General features: G+C 37.6%; 1 protein-coding gene across 1 annotated transcript in view; it reads right to left on the bottom strand.

Annotated features, from left to right (window-relative positions):
- Positions 1-9,553: 9,553 nt before the first annotated feature.
- Positions 9,554-14,489, bottom strand: part of MOSPD2 (motile sperm domain containing 2) — a 29,752-nt gene continuing 24,816 nt past the window's right edge. The window contains exons 12-15 of the mRNA XM_061364473.1: positions 13,888-13,984; positions 13,127-13,256; positions 12,146-12,248; positions 9,554-11,611 (exon numbers count right to left, since the gene is read on the bottom strand). Of these exons, the coding sequence (XP_061220457.1) occupies positions 11,465-11,611; positions 12,146-12,248; positions 13,127-13,256; positions 13,888-13,984 (477 nt within the window). The 3' untranslated portion in view covers positions 9,554-11,464. The remainder of the gene's footprint in view (positions 11,612-12,145; positions 12,249-13,126; positions 13,257-13,887; positions 13,985-14,489) is intronic.

Below are 14,489 nucleotides of genomic sequence, written 5' to 3'. Positions count from 1 at the left end.
TGGATCTTGCAAAAGTACTATTTCATTTTGGGTTTAAAACATCTCCAGTAAAGCAAAAGAGTCATTTTTGCAAATAAACCAAAAGAGTCATTTTTCATTATAATGCTAGTGTACATGCAAGTGTAATCCTAGTTCTTTCCTAGGCCTGTGGGAAGGGGAGCTGAGAAGCATTAAACCCAGGAGGTTCTACTGCACTGCTTGAAAATTTCATCACCTACAAAAATATTTTCCCTTTTGTGGTAGTAAAATTACTGTTATATGCAATATCTACATATAATGTTAATAGATACAGTATCGGTAGAGCTCAAACCTTTTTTGTTGTTGTTGCATTTATTAAGACTTATGCCTTTTGCCTGTTTGCTTTTCCCATACAATCAGGTTGCAAAGCAGATCTGATAGCACAGTCCACATCTGTTTCAGCATGTGTTTGGGAAATCTGCTGGTTTTCACTACAGCAGCAATGTTACGTGCAATGTAACTGTCTGGAGCTGCTCTCTTCTTACAACAGGCACTGGCTTTACCAGGCAGAGTAAACCACTTCCTTGTAATGTCAGCCTTGTATTTTTAAGGTGCTATGTTTGAAGATTATCATAACTAGCAATTACAGTGCAAATTACATAAGCCTGATGCAGAGCTATTAGAAAAAAAGATTGCAGTCAACCCCCTGCCTGGTTTCTGCAGGGCTCCTTGTTCCACACAGCCTCCTGCCTCTTGAGTTACAGACACGGCCAGCAAAGAGGTACCTGATGCAATTTGCCCCTGTCCTCCGTGGCAGCCTACAGCGTGCCAGCCCTTTACTTCAGCTTTAAGTGGCTACTTGCAAGCATCCCATGGCTGAGCAACATGTAATAAAAGTGCTTATTATTTTTGTGTCAGGTGTTAGGCAATTTAAGTCCATTACATTCAAGAGCCTGCAATTATTTTCCACCCCTCCAGAACTCCAGAGTACCACCTTTACCCAGGGCCCTTCAGGTCTAATTCCTAGCAAGTTACTGACAACAATCAAATATTTTCTCTAACTCAATAATATTTTGACTCTATTATCTTCCAGCATTATGTAGCAAACTATATTAGGAATTGTCTGTCAGTTTCTTCCACAGCTTCTGGAAGAGTGTGCCCTGAGGTTTCAGATACATTCTGGAAGGAAATCCCATGATAAGTAACAGCACAATATATCCCTAGCCTTGAAGATAATATACATTCCTACCCCAAAGAAGTATGTTTCTGGATACAGAGTTTGCAACTCAGTTTTGATGTTCCAGAACTCTCTCCATTTTTCCTAGAGGAGAAATACACTTAGAAATTTAACTGAACAAATTTAAACTAAAAAATATTTAACCTACTGCTTCAATATAGAATAAAAAACATGAAATATCATTTGCTTACAGATTTGGTCATCAGTTCAAAGAATATGATTGAGATCAGTTTTTGGTACCAAGTTCTTCACTCAAGAAGAACGTTGGTTTCAGGCATACATCTCTTTCAACAATCGAGGCTATTTCGTACTATATTTATTTTAAAACTAAAAACTCCAATTCGTATCAGTAGTTGGACATAAATAACATCAGTGTAGGCACAACCAGTTCTGATAGTTACTAGTACTTACTGCTATTTTCTTTTTAGCTGAGATAGGTAGAAGACTCCTGTATCGATCCAATACTTACAGTTTTTGTGTGACTTGTTTTTCCTTACACACTGCAACCAAAACCGTAGTCCTCTGCAAGCAGGTTTTGTATCTAGTCAGTCTCTTCATTGATATCAGAGAAATACTGACAAAACTGGTGATTTGATGACTAAATATTCCCCTATTTCTCTTTTTACTTCTCTTGAGTTCAAGTCAGTATTCAGCCTAAAGATTTCCAGTGTTATAAATGTATGAATGCCATTTTTGCTGGCATGAAAGAGATTTATTTGAAGCACCACGGCACTTCCAGGCTGAAATTTTTTGGGAGACAATACAAAAGCAGCTATCCCTCTGGTTAAGCCAGGCTGTGTTTCCAGAGCAGAGCAAGCCAGGTGTCCTGTTTGCTGGCCCAGACAGGTTGGCAAGAGCAACCCTGGCATTTATGAGCACGACTGAAAACACCTAACATGTATTTTGATTTGAGAGCTTCCAAATCTACCTCAGAGGGCATTCACATGTACATCTGACCATCATTATATTCAGGTGACTGGTGGGTAACTTAGCTAGTCAAGACAACATTTTCATAGTGTGGTCCAAAGCAATTTTCAATTTGGCTACCAAAGCAATTCCCACATATTTTTTTGTGACGACTGCTTTCTGGAGGGGGTTTCATTTGCCCCAGGAGGAAGTGAACTTAATTTATGCTGAAACACAGCAAATTAGAAGGTGTCTGTCACTCCTGTGCCCCACTTGTGCAAATTGGGACGCCTCTGCCTCAGTCCTGCATGAGGCCATCAGACACGTGGTGTGTACTCCCTGCACAGGAAGCAAACTAGCACATCTGCTATGGGGTATCTTTTAAATGGAAATTTCACACATGCGGGCAAAATGGTACTTGGAAAAATACCTGTAGACTCAAAGGAAAGTAGAAGTCTCTCTTGCACTGTGTTTAATTCCTCCAACATGTCATTACCCACCAATCACTCAGAGCCTTGCACTATGCTACTGGAAATGATAGGAAATGGAATCATGTTTCATTTGAGATTTGAAATAATGCATAATTTCACTTAATATCAGTACTTACTTATAGGAGAAAGAACTTAAAGTGCTATTATGGGGAAGGTATTAAAATCTGAGTGCCCTGACGTTCCCCTCCTGCATCTTTTCAAAGCATGCTGAGCACAGCAAGAAAGGAAAGGATTCATTACTCCAGACAGCTACCTGCAGTCTGCCCTCAGGAAGAAGGATGCATTGTAGGCATATTTCAAACACCTACCCTAAAGAGTCTGCTATTACAAACTGAGTTAGCATTTTATTTTCTTTGAAGGCTTATCTGTGCACCTCTCTCATTCCTGATGATTCATACGCAGCAATGTAATGCAAAAGACAAGCACATTTCATTAGCAAAGGCTGCAATCCTGTTTTGATAAAGTATGACTCAGATCTAGACAACTCTACCAAAGAAACAGGTGCTTTGGCAAGAAGATATATATCTCCCCAAATTTCAGCAGTGGGAACACTTCAAAAAGAAACTCTGGAAATTTGTTTTCTCCTGGTTGAGTAGGCTGTAAGCTAGCCATGAAGTTTTCCCCCAAGATACAGCATCTAATCCAACTGGAAGATGACTCTATTGTTTCTTTATTCTTTGTGAGTTTAGAAGTACTTAAAAAGAGAACTTAAAAGGACCTGAACCACAGCATTGAGTACTACCAATAAATCTGTCCGCTATTCAATGAATCTGGGAATACTGAGTCACCAACACGTATAAAACCATTTGCCCTGATTCTTAATTCATCCTGCAAAAATAAAAATAATGTAAATCTGCAATATTTTCTAGAGTGCCAAGGAGCTTAGGGCTGTGAATGGATTTGCTGAGGAATGGCACATGATTGACTAGCAACAGCCAAACTAGAAGGTGCTTTTTTGCTGCAAAGTTGGTAACAAGTTTATGAAGTTCTTAAAACTCCTCTGTGTTTTGCAACTGTAAGAGTTCTAAAAATTCTAATGCCTCAGTTAATAGGGTCCCTTCCAACTGAAGATATTCTACAATATCATGCTTTTTGTCTCTGAATCTCCTGCAAACTGTGGCTTTTCCACACATTCTTCAGTTTTCTAGGGACTGACAAAATCAACATTGCATTTTCAATTACAGTAAATAATTGTAAGGAGAACTATTAAAAGGAGGCATATTCCTGTTTTAAAGTTGCATATCTGCAAGCTTTGCCATCCATTGGGCCAGACTGCTATGAGGCAGTATCTGCGTGATGAAGGAACTCCACATATATTTCCAAACTGTAACAGCTAATGGAAGGCAAATCTCACTGAAAATGGAAAGAGCACAAATTATATTTGTCTACTTTGTTTTTAGAATGTACAGCTTAGAGCAGGCAAAACCAATATACAGCTCTTTCCTTGGCTACCTTTTTATTTATTATGTAAAACACTTCCAGCAGATGTATCTGCCCAGGGTCATCAAAAGAATTTGATGCTCTTCCTCTGATGCTTTTGCAGCTTCTCCTCAATTTGGGAAATTGCCAGATTAAATCTATGCCCTCTCTGAAGTCTCAGAGCTCCCCATTTTCCCCACCCATATACCAGTATGGGACAGCCAGCACATGTCTATTGGAGTATTTTCATATGGGCTAGAAATAACTGACTTAGCACCTAATCCAAACTCCAACACACATCCAGTGTGAGGGGTGTGAAGAAGTGTCGTATCAATCACAATGTCTGCTAGAATAGCAAGATCTAGGACTACATATACATCAACATATATTTGTTTAGGATTGTATTTAAAATTTGCAACACACTAGCATGAATCCTAGACTGCTTTGGGCTGGAAGGAACCTTAAGACCATTTAGTTCCAAACCCCCTGCCATGGGCACAGACACCTTCCACTAAACCATTGCTCCCAGCTCCGTTCAACCTGGCCTTGAACACTGCCAGGGATGGGGCAGCCACAGCTTCTCTGTTCCAACGTCTCACCACTCTTGTAGTGAAAAAGCATTGTTTTTTCTGAGGTTTCCCACCTAATTCCAGACTGAACTAAGAAGCTATGTTTTCATATCCACTTTGGAGAACAAAGCCCACTAAACTGAACTCCAAAAGAAAATGCTACTTTCTTTCAAGAAAGCACTACAAAATCTTTTTGTGAGTCATCACCATCAACTGCAAGTTTAAATTAAAAAACAACAACAACAACAACAACAACAAAACGAGACAGAAAGGAAAATATGATAAATGCTAATCTTGTACAAGAAAATTCACTCAGGGCATGGGGTTTATAGAAATGAAGGTGCCAGTAGGTTAAGCATCAATCTGTAAGTGTTAAGTGTACCAGATTAATGAAGCATCTGTGGTGTTTGCCCATATTTGCTTTTCCTTTCAGGAATTTATCCAGTGTAGCATTCTAGAAAATAAAAACTTAACAAATGCTGTTTATACTTCCTTTTCACGCTACTGCTGTAATCTATATTTATTTAAATGGTGTTGCTCCTTTCTGACATTTTCCCTGGGGCCTGAAGAACAGGTGTTCAGATACAGCTAAAAGCTGTCAAAGATGGAGCTGGCAGTGATTTTAACAGATACAGGGCTAGGGAAATATAAGAAAGTTGTAACTTTGAATAATTAAACACCACATAGACTTTGTAAGACTACCTCATATTACTCAGAGGATATCTTAATTCAGATTTCATCATAAACACAAAATGGGATGTTGACCATGGTGGGACTGACACTGGAGACTTGAATTTGAGTTCTCTTGAATCATTTCTTTGCTAATCTAAGGAATGGATCTGAATCAAAACCTATCAATATTCCTTTTGTTTCCACTCCTGGGCCCAGAATTAGGGGAACACTTTTGCTAGAGACTGCTTAGCCTGTGGTGGGAAGAGCGCTTCATTATGTAGCACTGCTCCTCCTTACCCTCCTGACTTCCTGGACACAACTGGTATATGGGATGAATCTTTATCACTTACTTTCTCATAAGGTAGCAATGCCAGTTTGTTGTGTGGCTACTTCACAGTATACACATGCATACTGGAATAACATGAGTACCTGCAACCTGTTATTTGTAGTTGGGTCTGTAACAGAAGGTATATATTCAACTATTTGCTCCTTGTGGTAAGTTACAATAGGCCAAGTCTTTTGCTCCTCAGGTAAGTAAGTTTGTGAAGATTTATCTACTGCAGGAACAAGGTCTACTCAGAAGTATAGGAAAAAAATGACAGCGACTTCATGTTTTTGAAAAATGGAAAAAAAATAAAAAACCTTGAGTACTTTCAAGGAAATCACTGCTTCTTGCCAGCTGAATCACCATCAAGTGTTGGCATATCTCATGGGCTAATCAAGATGAATGAACACATAATTCAACATCCTTCCAACAAGATATTTTTAACAGGATGCAAACCCTCCAAAAATATTTTTGGGAAAACTACCAAGTGACAGTAAAGTAATGAATACATTCTACTGCTGATCGATGAAAATAAAAGATAAATAAACAGAAGTTATTTTTTTCATGTTCAGGTTTACTGACATCTCAACCAATTCCAGTACAGTGCTAATATAGCACAACTGCTATTAAGAGAATTACAATAGGTCAGAGAGATTATTGCTAACAAATCAAGAGACCCTGAACTGGCGTTAGGGAGAATGTAGCAGTTCTTTGGTTGGGCTACTGCTACACTTTGGATCATGGTGAAGACTACAATGACAGGCAACTGATATGTAGTTGGGCCTTTATTTTTCCCCTAAAGGGCTTTGTTTTTGGACTTCACTATTAACTTCAGCAATACTGTCAGAACAAATTGCCTACTGCAATCTAAAAAGCAAGCGCTCTCAGCTGCAATCATACCTCAAAAATCAAGCACTCTTCAGCTGTTAGCCCAGTACTTCTTTCACTGCTCAGGAAAACAGAAGTGACTTGGAGCATGCCAAATAGGTAGGCTGATGCACCAGTCTTGCAAATGAAGTAAACCAGGAGTTGAGATGCCTGGTGGAAAAAATCTGGCAGGCTGCTCTTTGCTCATAGAGCTCAGGAACTTCAGTATTTCTATGTGGAACTTCACACACTTCCTCTGCAAAGAAGGAAGACTTCTCACCACTGCCACCCTTCTGGAGAGGTGGGCTTTCTGTACTTTTTTCTACTTTTCAAGTTGCGTCTATGTGCACTACTGTACACACAGGAGTGTAGAATGTTTAGTACTGCAAACATTCACCATAAGACTATTAAAAGCAACAACAGTGAGGTTTGAATTGAAAAGTGGGACTGAAATGATCAAGAAAACAGAAAAGAAGGTTATACTTCTCACCAGCTACAGGAAACACAGATCTAGAAGCTGCTGATGCTAAAGTGTGCCCAATGGGCATACTGAAAAGCAGCTAATTTGAATCATTATCATAAGAAGGAGATGGAACTGTTGGAACAAGTCCAGAGGAGGGCCACGAGGATGATCAGGGGACTGGAGCAACCCTCATATGAAGACAGGCTGAGAAAGTTGGAGCTGTTCAGCCTGGAGAAGAGAAGGCTGCGTGGAGACCTCATAGCAGCCTTCCAGTATCTGAAGGGGGCCTATAGGGATGCTGGGGAGGGACTCTCCATTAGGGACTGTAGTGATAGGAAAAGGAGTAATGGGTTAAAACTTAAACAGGAGAAGTTCAGGTTACATACAAGGAGGAAGTTCTTTACTGCGAGGGTGGTGAGGCACTGGAATGGCTTGCCCAAGGAAGTTGTGAATGCTCCATCCCTGGCGGTGTTCAAGGCCAGTTTGGACAGAGCCTTGGGAGACATGGTCTAGGTGTGAGGTGTCCCTGCCCATGGCAGGGGGGTTGGAACTTGATGATCTTAAGGTCCTTTCCAACCCTAACTATTCTATGATTCTATCAGCATTTACCTGTGTTAACGTATACACGTGTAGCAACTGCTGTAATACTGAACCAGTAATTCCTCAGTGAGCCACCTTCCAGGGAACAGTAAGCCATGCACTTCAGAAACTGACTTAAGATGGTGTCTTTGACCTCATATCTGAGTACTCAACCTGCTCTTCCTGGCTAATTAGAAGTGATTAGCTGTTCCTAAACTAATACATATATTGCAAATAGGCACATCGTGTCTTGAACACGACACCCTACAGAACTACTACAAGGTCTAAACCAATGAACTCTTAGAGCCACCTGTGATGCGTTTTACAGGACAGTGCTGTTTGGTCAATTTTCAAATTTGTTCTATTATTCTGACTGAATGTCCATTTTCACAACAAAGCCATAGAAAGAATTAACACTGCCCTTTCTTAACAGAACAGCACTATATACCCTTATGCTGCCAGACCAATTACATCTAAGTGAGAAGATCCCCAAGGCAGCACAGTCAGTGACTTAAAATGCTGTCTCCAAACCCATGGAGTCAACAAAAGCCATATAAACCAACATCCTGAAGCAGGGACAAATGTTTGAGGTAACTTAAATGCAAGCATTAGAGACAAATCAGTTACAGCAGGGAATTGATGATGAAATAGAAACGTAATTAAACCCCCCTACTCTTGGTCGTATTTGATGCATCAAAATGCTATAATGAAGATTTCCCCCTCCTCCAATTAGACTAATCCCACATTTTTTCCTTTAAATACCTAGGCTTTGCATCTAATTAAAAAACCCCCAATATGACTGCATCCTTATGCAAAAACTCCTGCTGCCACTATTAGAAAATGAAATCTTCCTGTGTAAAATTTGCTTTTATCACCCCCCTGCCATGGCCAGGGATACACCTTCCACTAGACAAGGTTGCTCAAAACCCCATCCAACCTAGCCTTGAACACTTTACAGTGATGGGGCTCATTAAGCATTCAAACACACTGTAACATTAAACCACAGAAAATCATTTCAGAATGAACATGAGAGCCAATGCGAATGATGCCACTTGAATGCCTGTGGTTCAGAGCTATCCCATAGTAAGACTCTGGAAGTAGAGGAAGAGATTATGAACAAAGCACTATCTAGGAAGTCTTTAATCTTTTGCTTAAATAAAGTAAAAAAACTCAACCCAAGAATTAGGCACAAAAATTGCTTGCTAGGAAAAAGTGTATGTGGTCTTTTGGAGCAAAAATTGCTAATATTTAGGACTATAGTCACTGCTGTTGCTTAATTGTAAAAGCCAAGACTAACTGCCAATCTACAACGAGGGAAAGGAAACTTAAATCTTGTATCTTGATACTGTAATCAAATCCTATTTTGTGAATTGCCAAAGTTCTAAAACGTCCCAGATTTATAAACCAAGTCTCATGTAGTGTGAAAAAATAAAAACTGGAAAGCAATGTCCTGTTTATTCTCTTAATTTTGGGTATCATATCACATGAATGCTGTGCACTCTGCAACTTCAGTGTGTTAGACACAAAACCTTCCAAAATGGATTGGCTGAAATCTGTGCTTCTAAAGGCTGGCAAACAAAACCTGCAACTACCAACAAGTGAAAACTGGGAAAATACTGATGGATCACCATATGTTTTAGGTGACAGAAAAAACTGCACTCTCAGAGAAGGAAAATAAAAAGTAGACTACTGTCAATTTCTATTTAAAGTTACTTTACCATTCCTTTTTTTTTAATGTATTTTTTTCCATTTACTGTGTGATGTTACATAGCCGTTTTACCAAGATATTTATCAAGACATTTATATATATTTGTATTGTGCGTCATTTGTGCCACAGTGGGTGCTCACCTGCCAACATCATGTGCCATGTTATTATGTTAGGCACTCTGTGTAAGAATTCATGGATCATCTCTTTTACACCTGTCTGACAAGTATCATCACAATTTCTATTACTATGGGTCATTACCAGGTTAACCCATCCTTCATCTTAAGTATCTGCAGACTACCAAGAAAACCAAAAGCCTCAGGGCACATGCAGCCATTTTTAAAAGACTAAACATTCAAGACTACATATTTCCTTATATTTATTTCATAACTGTATTTTTCTAAAACATATTAAAATAGAAAAGATATTCATCTGAGTCATCATACAAAGAAAATCCCAGAATAGTAATAAAATACTGAAAATATATGAAAGCACCAAAACATTAAAATATTCATATTGGCAAAGACTGTAAGAAAATATTTCTTGCAATTTTACAGTAAAGTGTTGTTCAATCCACTCAAATTAAGGAATCGACATTCTAATAGCATGGTCACCATTATTGTAAGGTTACAAATTACTCTGTTACCTTTCTCAACAAGACAACAACCCGTTTTGTGGGAAGCTAAGCATGTGTGAATTGCATGCACATGAAAACAACTTAAGTAACAGCTTCAGAATAAGCAGTGAACAATATAAGCTGCCAACTCATTAAGAAAACAAAATACTGAGAAGCAAACTGAACAGAAATTAAGAAAATGCAGATGTGGTAAAACATTGTAGAAAAGAAGTCTGTGCACCAAGCAGTTCTGTAGCCTTGCCTTTTACATGGTAACTTTCTTAGTAAGTGTATCGCTGCTTAATTCATGTGTTAATTAACGCACTTTTTTAAACTGCCCTTTGCTCTAGAAATAATACATCTACAATGCACCGGAGAGATACTATAAGCAAAAACAGAAGCGGAGCATGACCTTTATTTTTCCTCAATGATCTCTTCATCTGCTGAAATGAGGACACAAAACTGCTACCTGTTACAAAGCCAATTTGTGGCAAAAATTAATTCTAGTAAAGAAATTATTTTAAATATTTAAACATCATCAAGATTGAAAATTTTAAATGCATGAAAGATACCATCAGTCTCTTTTTAGGTGTTTATCATTTTAATATACGTATTTACAGCAATGAGTACAAAGAATCCTTGTTAGTAGCTCTCACTAGCTTCATACACGCACTTCGACCAGTTACTGAGAAATGGCAGATATAACACTTTTACGTTGCCTTCAGCAGTATTTAACCTTCCTTGCTTTTTGACTTGACTTGCTTTTTTCATAAATTCATCCGTAATTTAAGCATATTGCACATCTCAGGATTAAGTTCGTACACTGACTATGCTATTAGCTTTTTATGAGCCAATAATAGGTCATAAAAACTCAACTCTCACATTCCTTCCACAATTTGACTAAGAGTTGCTTTCAAACAAACAAAAACCAGGAACTGTGTTTTATCATGATGATTTCATTAATATCTTTGGAATCAAACAAGGGTTATATTCCTGATCAGTATAACTGTATGTTATTTGGTAGGAAATATTTACAAAAACTCTGCATCCAGAAAAAGCACAAAAATAAGGAATTTAACCAGTGAAAGAAATAAGCCTGAATTACCAAAATAAACAGTAACAGCAAATATCTTCCTTTATATACGCATGGATACAGATTATATTAAAAATCTACCTGTACAACATCATTTCTGTAAATTTTCTTGACCAGGTTAACCTTTAGAATACAGTAAGTTGACTGCACCTTCTGTGAGACCAATTCTGAATGTAAGAATGAATATGAAAAAAATTAAATATTGTATTTAAAGTAGTTAAGAGAAAAAAACAAACCCTAAACAGTCTTAAATTATGTTGTATTTGGTTCTCTCCTTCCAGTTCAGTAGTATTTATTGAGTTGTATAGCGAAAATAGGTCCTAGCTCTAACATCTTCCTAGTGCCATGTTCCAAGTGTCAACTTTCAGTAATCTCCTTTGCTGGTCATTCATTTCTTCTTCTTTTTTTCTTTTTTTTTTTTTTTAATTCAGCAAATTGTACCATCATTCGTTGTTGTCGGCTCACAACCCTCGTTTTGCCAGTTCCAGAATCTGAGTGCAGCACTGCAATCTCTTCCACTCCAACCAGTCACAACAGGCAAGCACATCCAGTGCACAGGAGTTTTTAGCTTCTCTGGGTATTCACCAGGTAGAAGCAGAAGGCAACAACAGTAATTGAGAGTAATGATAAAACAACTGACAACTGCTGGAACCAGAGGCAGCGATCAATCTGCTCTTGAAGTCTTTTATTAATTTGTAGTAAATGAGTTAGCTGAAAACAGAAATAGTTTTACTTAATTAGAATTACTGCACATGAAAGTACTTGTTAGTTATTTAGCTAGTAACTATAAACAGGGGGAGGAGAGAGGGAACACATGCACACGTGGACACAAAAAGACTTCTCTTAGTGATCACTTAATGATACCTTTTTTATCACTACATATTTCAGGAACCAATTCCACTACAGGAACTTCAAATTTTAAGTTATGGACAGTCCCTACTGCCTACATGAAGTAGGTGACATCTTTATACTAGGAACCAAAACATACCACTGAGGTTCACTGATACCCCAGATCTGTAATATACACAAGAGGAATGAGCAAACTGCATTGAAAGTAGTGTCTTATTAAAACATAACCAATCACAAAATTATTAAATCATTATCACAGCTTTAGTTACTTTCTGTTGCTGAGCTTTTAAAATAGTGTAATATACATAGTACCAAAGAGGTTTAGTACAAATTCTTTTATCTCTATCATATTTTATAATTTTGTTCAATATTCAAGACAAAGGAATACACTGTTACCTGTATATGTAAATCTTCGTTGGTTTTTGCTGGAATACTAAATGCATTCTCTTTTAATGTTAGGGAAAAAGGCTTACTACTTTCTACAACATGACACCTGAGCCTGTGAAGAGGGGAAAAAAAAAATGCACCAAACATAAATTTAATGTAACATTGTATAATTAATAGTAAACAGTCTTATCTCACAGTTACATGTTTTATCTGTCTGTTCTGGTTGATTAGTTTTCTAAATGACTATTGCAATGATGGTCTGAAAGGACTTCCTCAGTCCACAACTACATTTTGATATAGAAAGCAAGATCAAAATTATCTGCATGCTCAGTTACAATGTATTATTTTAAATTCATAGCACAGGATGCACTGGGCTAGTCAGTTAAATATTCACTACCAATTTATCCAAACCAAAAAAATCTAAGCAAACAAAATCTAAAGGTTTTCTTTCCATTTTGAACCTCATCATCAATATTTTTTAATAGAGTCCACCTTTTCCACAACTGAAAATGCAGGAACAAAATTTCAAGCCACAGTTGAAGGTAGCGGAATCCTACACAACTTATGAAATACAGCAGAAGCTCCTCTAATAACATACAAGTCAATCAGCATGGGAATGAATTTATTTGCTAAAGAAACTGTTAAATTGAGGCTGTGGCATTTTTCTATTTTCAGGAAAGAGAAATGCTAAGATTTCCCAGCATGACAAAACAAAAAAGGGAGAAATATGCATAATACAATCTAAGTAGACTCTTCAGATAAAGTACTTGCACATGTAATATTAAAGAGACAATAATCATATACTCCACTACTTTTAATCTATGTTTAATCAGCTAAAACAGAACAGAAACCTCAGCAATATACTTCAGTCTGTAAGCACACAACTGGGTTTGGAGAATCCTTCACTGATTACGATATGCAAATGCTATAAATCAGCCAAATGATGCTGGCTAAAATAAAATTGCAGCCAGCAGAAAACCGTACGCTCACCTGTGTTCCATCACTTTGGTCCTAGGGACTTCTTTCCAAAACTGCGCCAGTTCTGGTACACCTGCTCCAGAAGACTGGTCCATTTCTGCTGCCATTATAAGGAAACGATCCTGAAGAGAAGCTGCAAAACCTGCCCTCAAAGACAAAAAAAAAAAAAAAAAAAAAGGAAAGCAAAAGTGTCCTTAGATAAAATGACATTATTGCACAGCTTATAGAAGCATTTTGGGGAAAAACAAAAGAACAAACAAACAACAAACAAAAAACCCAACAAAATGTTTACTGCAGAACATCAGACACTGGACAGAAGTAAAAATAAATCATTATGTTAAGCTCAACAATTTTGATTAGTTTCCCCAAATTCTAGTTTAATTTTACAGAATTAGTTTCATCTGAATGATCCAAGCACAACCCAGGATTGTGTAAAAAACACTTTCTCCAGCAAATTCACCCGAACTTGCAACAATTCAGGGAACTGATTTACGACAGATAAACCCCCACTGGAACAGAGCACAAGTGAGACACCTGCCACTGTGCCTTTTTTTTTGAAGACAAGAAACAGAATGGTATAGGCAGTTACTCAAACACTGTCTGACACCAATGCTTTTTTTACAAAGAGAACATTCCCATAGAAGAGGCAAGGAGACACAGGTATCTGTCAGTCTTAAACCCCAGCAAGCACATACAAATGTTAGTATCTAGAGCATCAGCCTGTTAAAACCTGCCTGGACTTCTGAAAATGTCTATTATAAGCTTTTACTTACCACCATGAAGAGAGACTATTATATCCAGTGATGTGCCAGGTTCACAGCTGCTGTTACTGGGTTTAACTCTGTATTTTTCAGGAGCAGTTGTTCTCACCTATAAACAAGAAATACTAAGCAAGTATATAGTAAATGCATGTACAAAGTATGACTGTTTCATAACCTCATTCACTCTGCAACAACTAAAATCCCCAAAAGCTTAAATATTAAGACAAATATTAAGACAAATCTTTAAAATGCTTTCTCTTGTTGGAGTAATCAGATACTGGTATTTCACTTTTTCCTCTCTCTCAACCACTTCTATCTTCTCTTTTCTGGCATATATAATTTTTTTCCTCTCTTATCTACATATTTAAAAAGAGCCAAGAATATTAAATGCACTATCTGTTAAAATTTTAGATATGAAAGTACGGAAACTTTAGTTATTTTTTTGTGCAGAGAAAAACAAATCAAGATGCAAGTCAAGTCAGTATTTCTGAAGCAAACAAAACTGATTCTTTTGATGGTGACATCTGCAGATTGATTTGCATCGTTTCGAAGCTCAGAGTCTTAGGTTACTAAAGAAGTAACCACTGCCATAGCTCTTTTTCAGTCAGTGCTCC

This window comes from Neopsephotus bourkii, unplaced genomic scaffold (genome assembly GCF_033783945.1).
Source record: "Neopsephotus bourkii isolate Nb327-2 ecotype Australia unplaced genomic scaffold, CSIRO-AGI_Nbou_v1 NB_1234, whole genome shotgun sequence".
NCBI classification, from domain to species: Eukaryota; Metazoa; Chordata; class Aves; order Psittaciformes; family Psittacidae; genus Neopsephotus; species Neopsephotus bourkii.
This window is presented reverse-complemented; position numbering and strand designations above follow the sequence as displayed.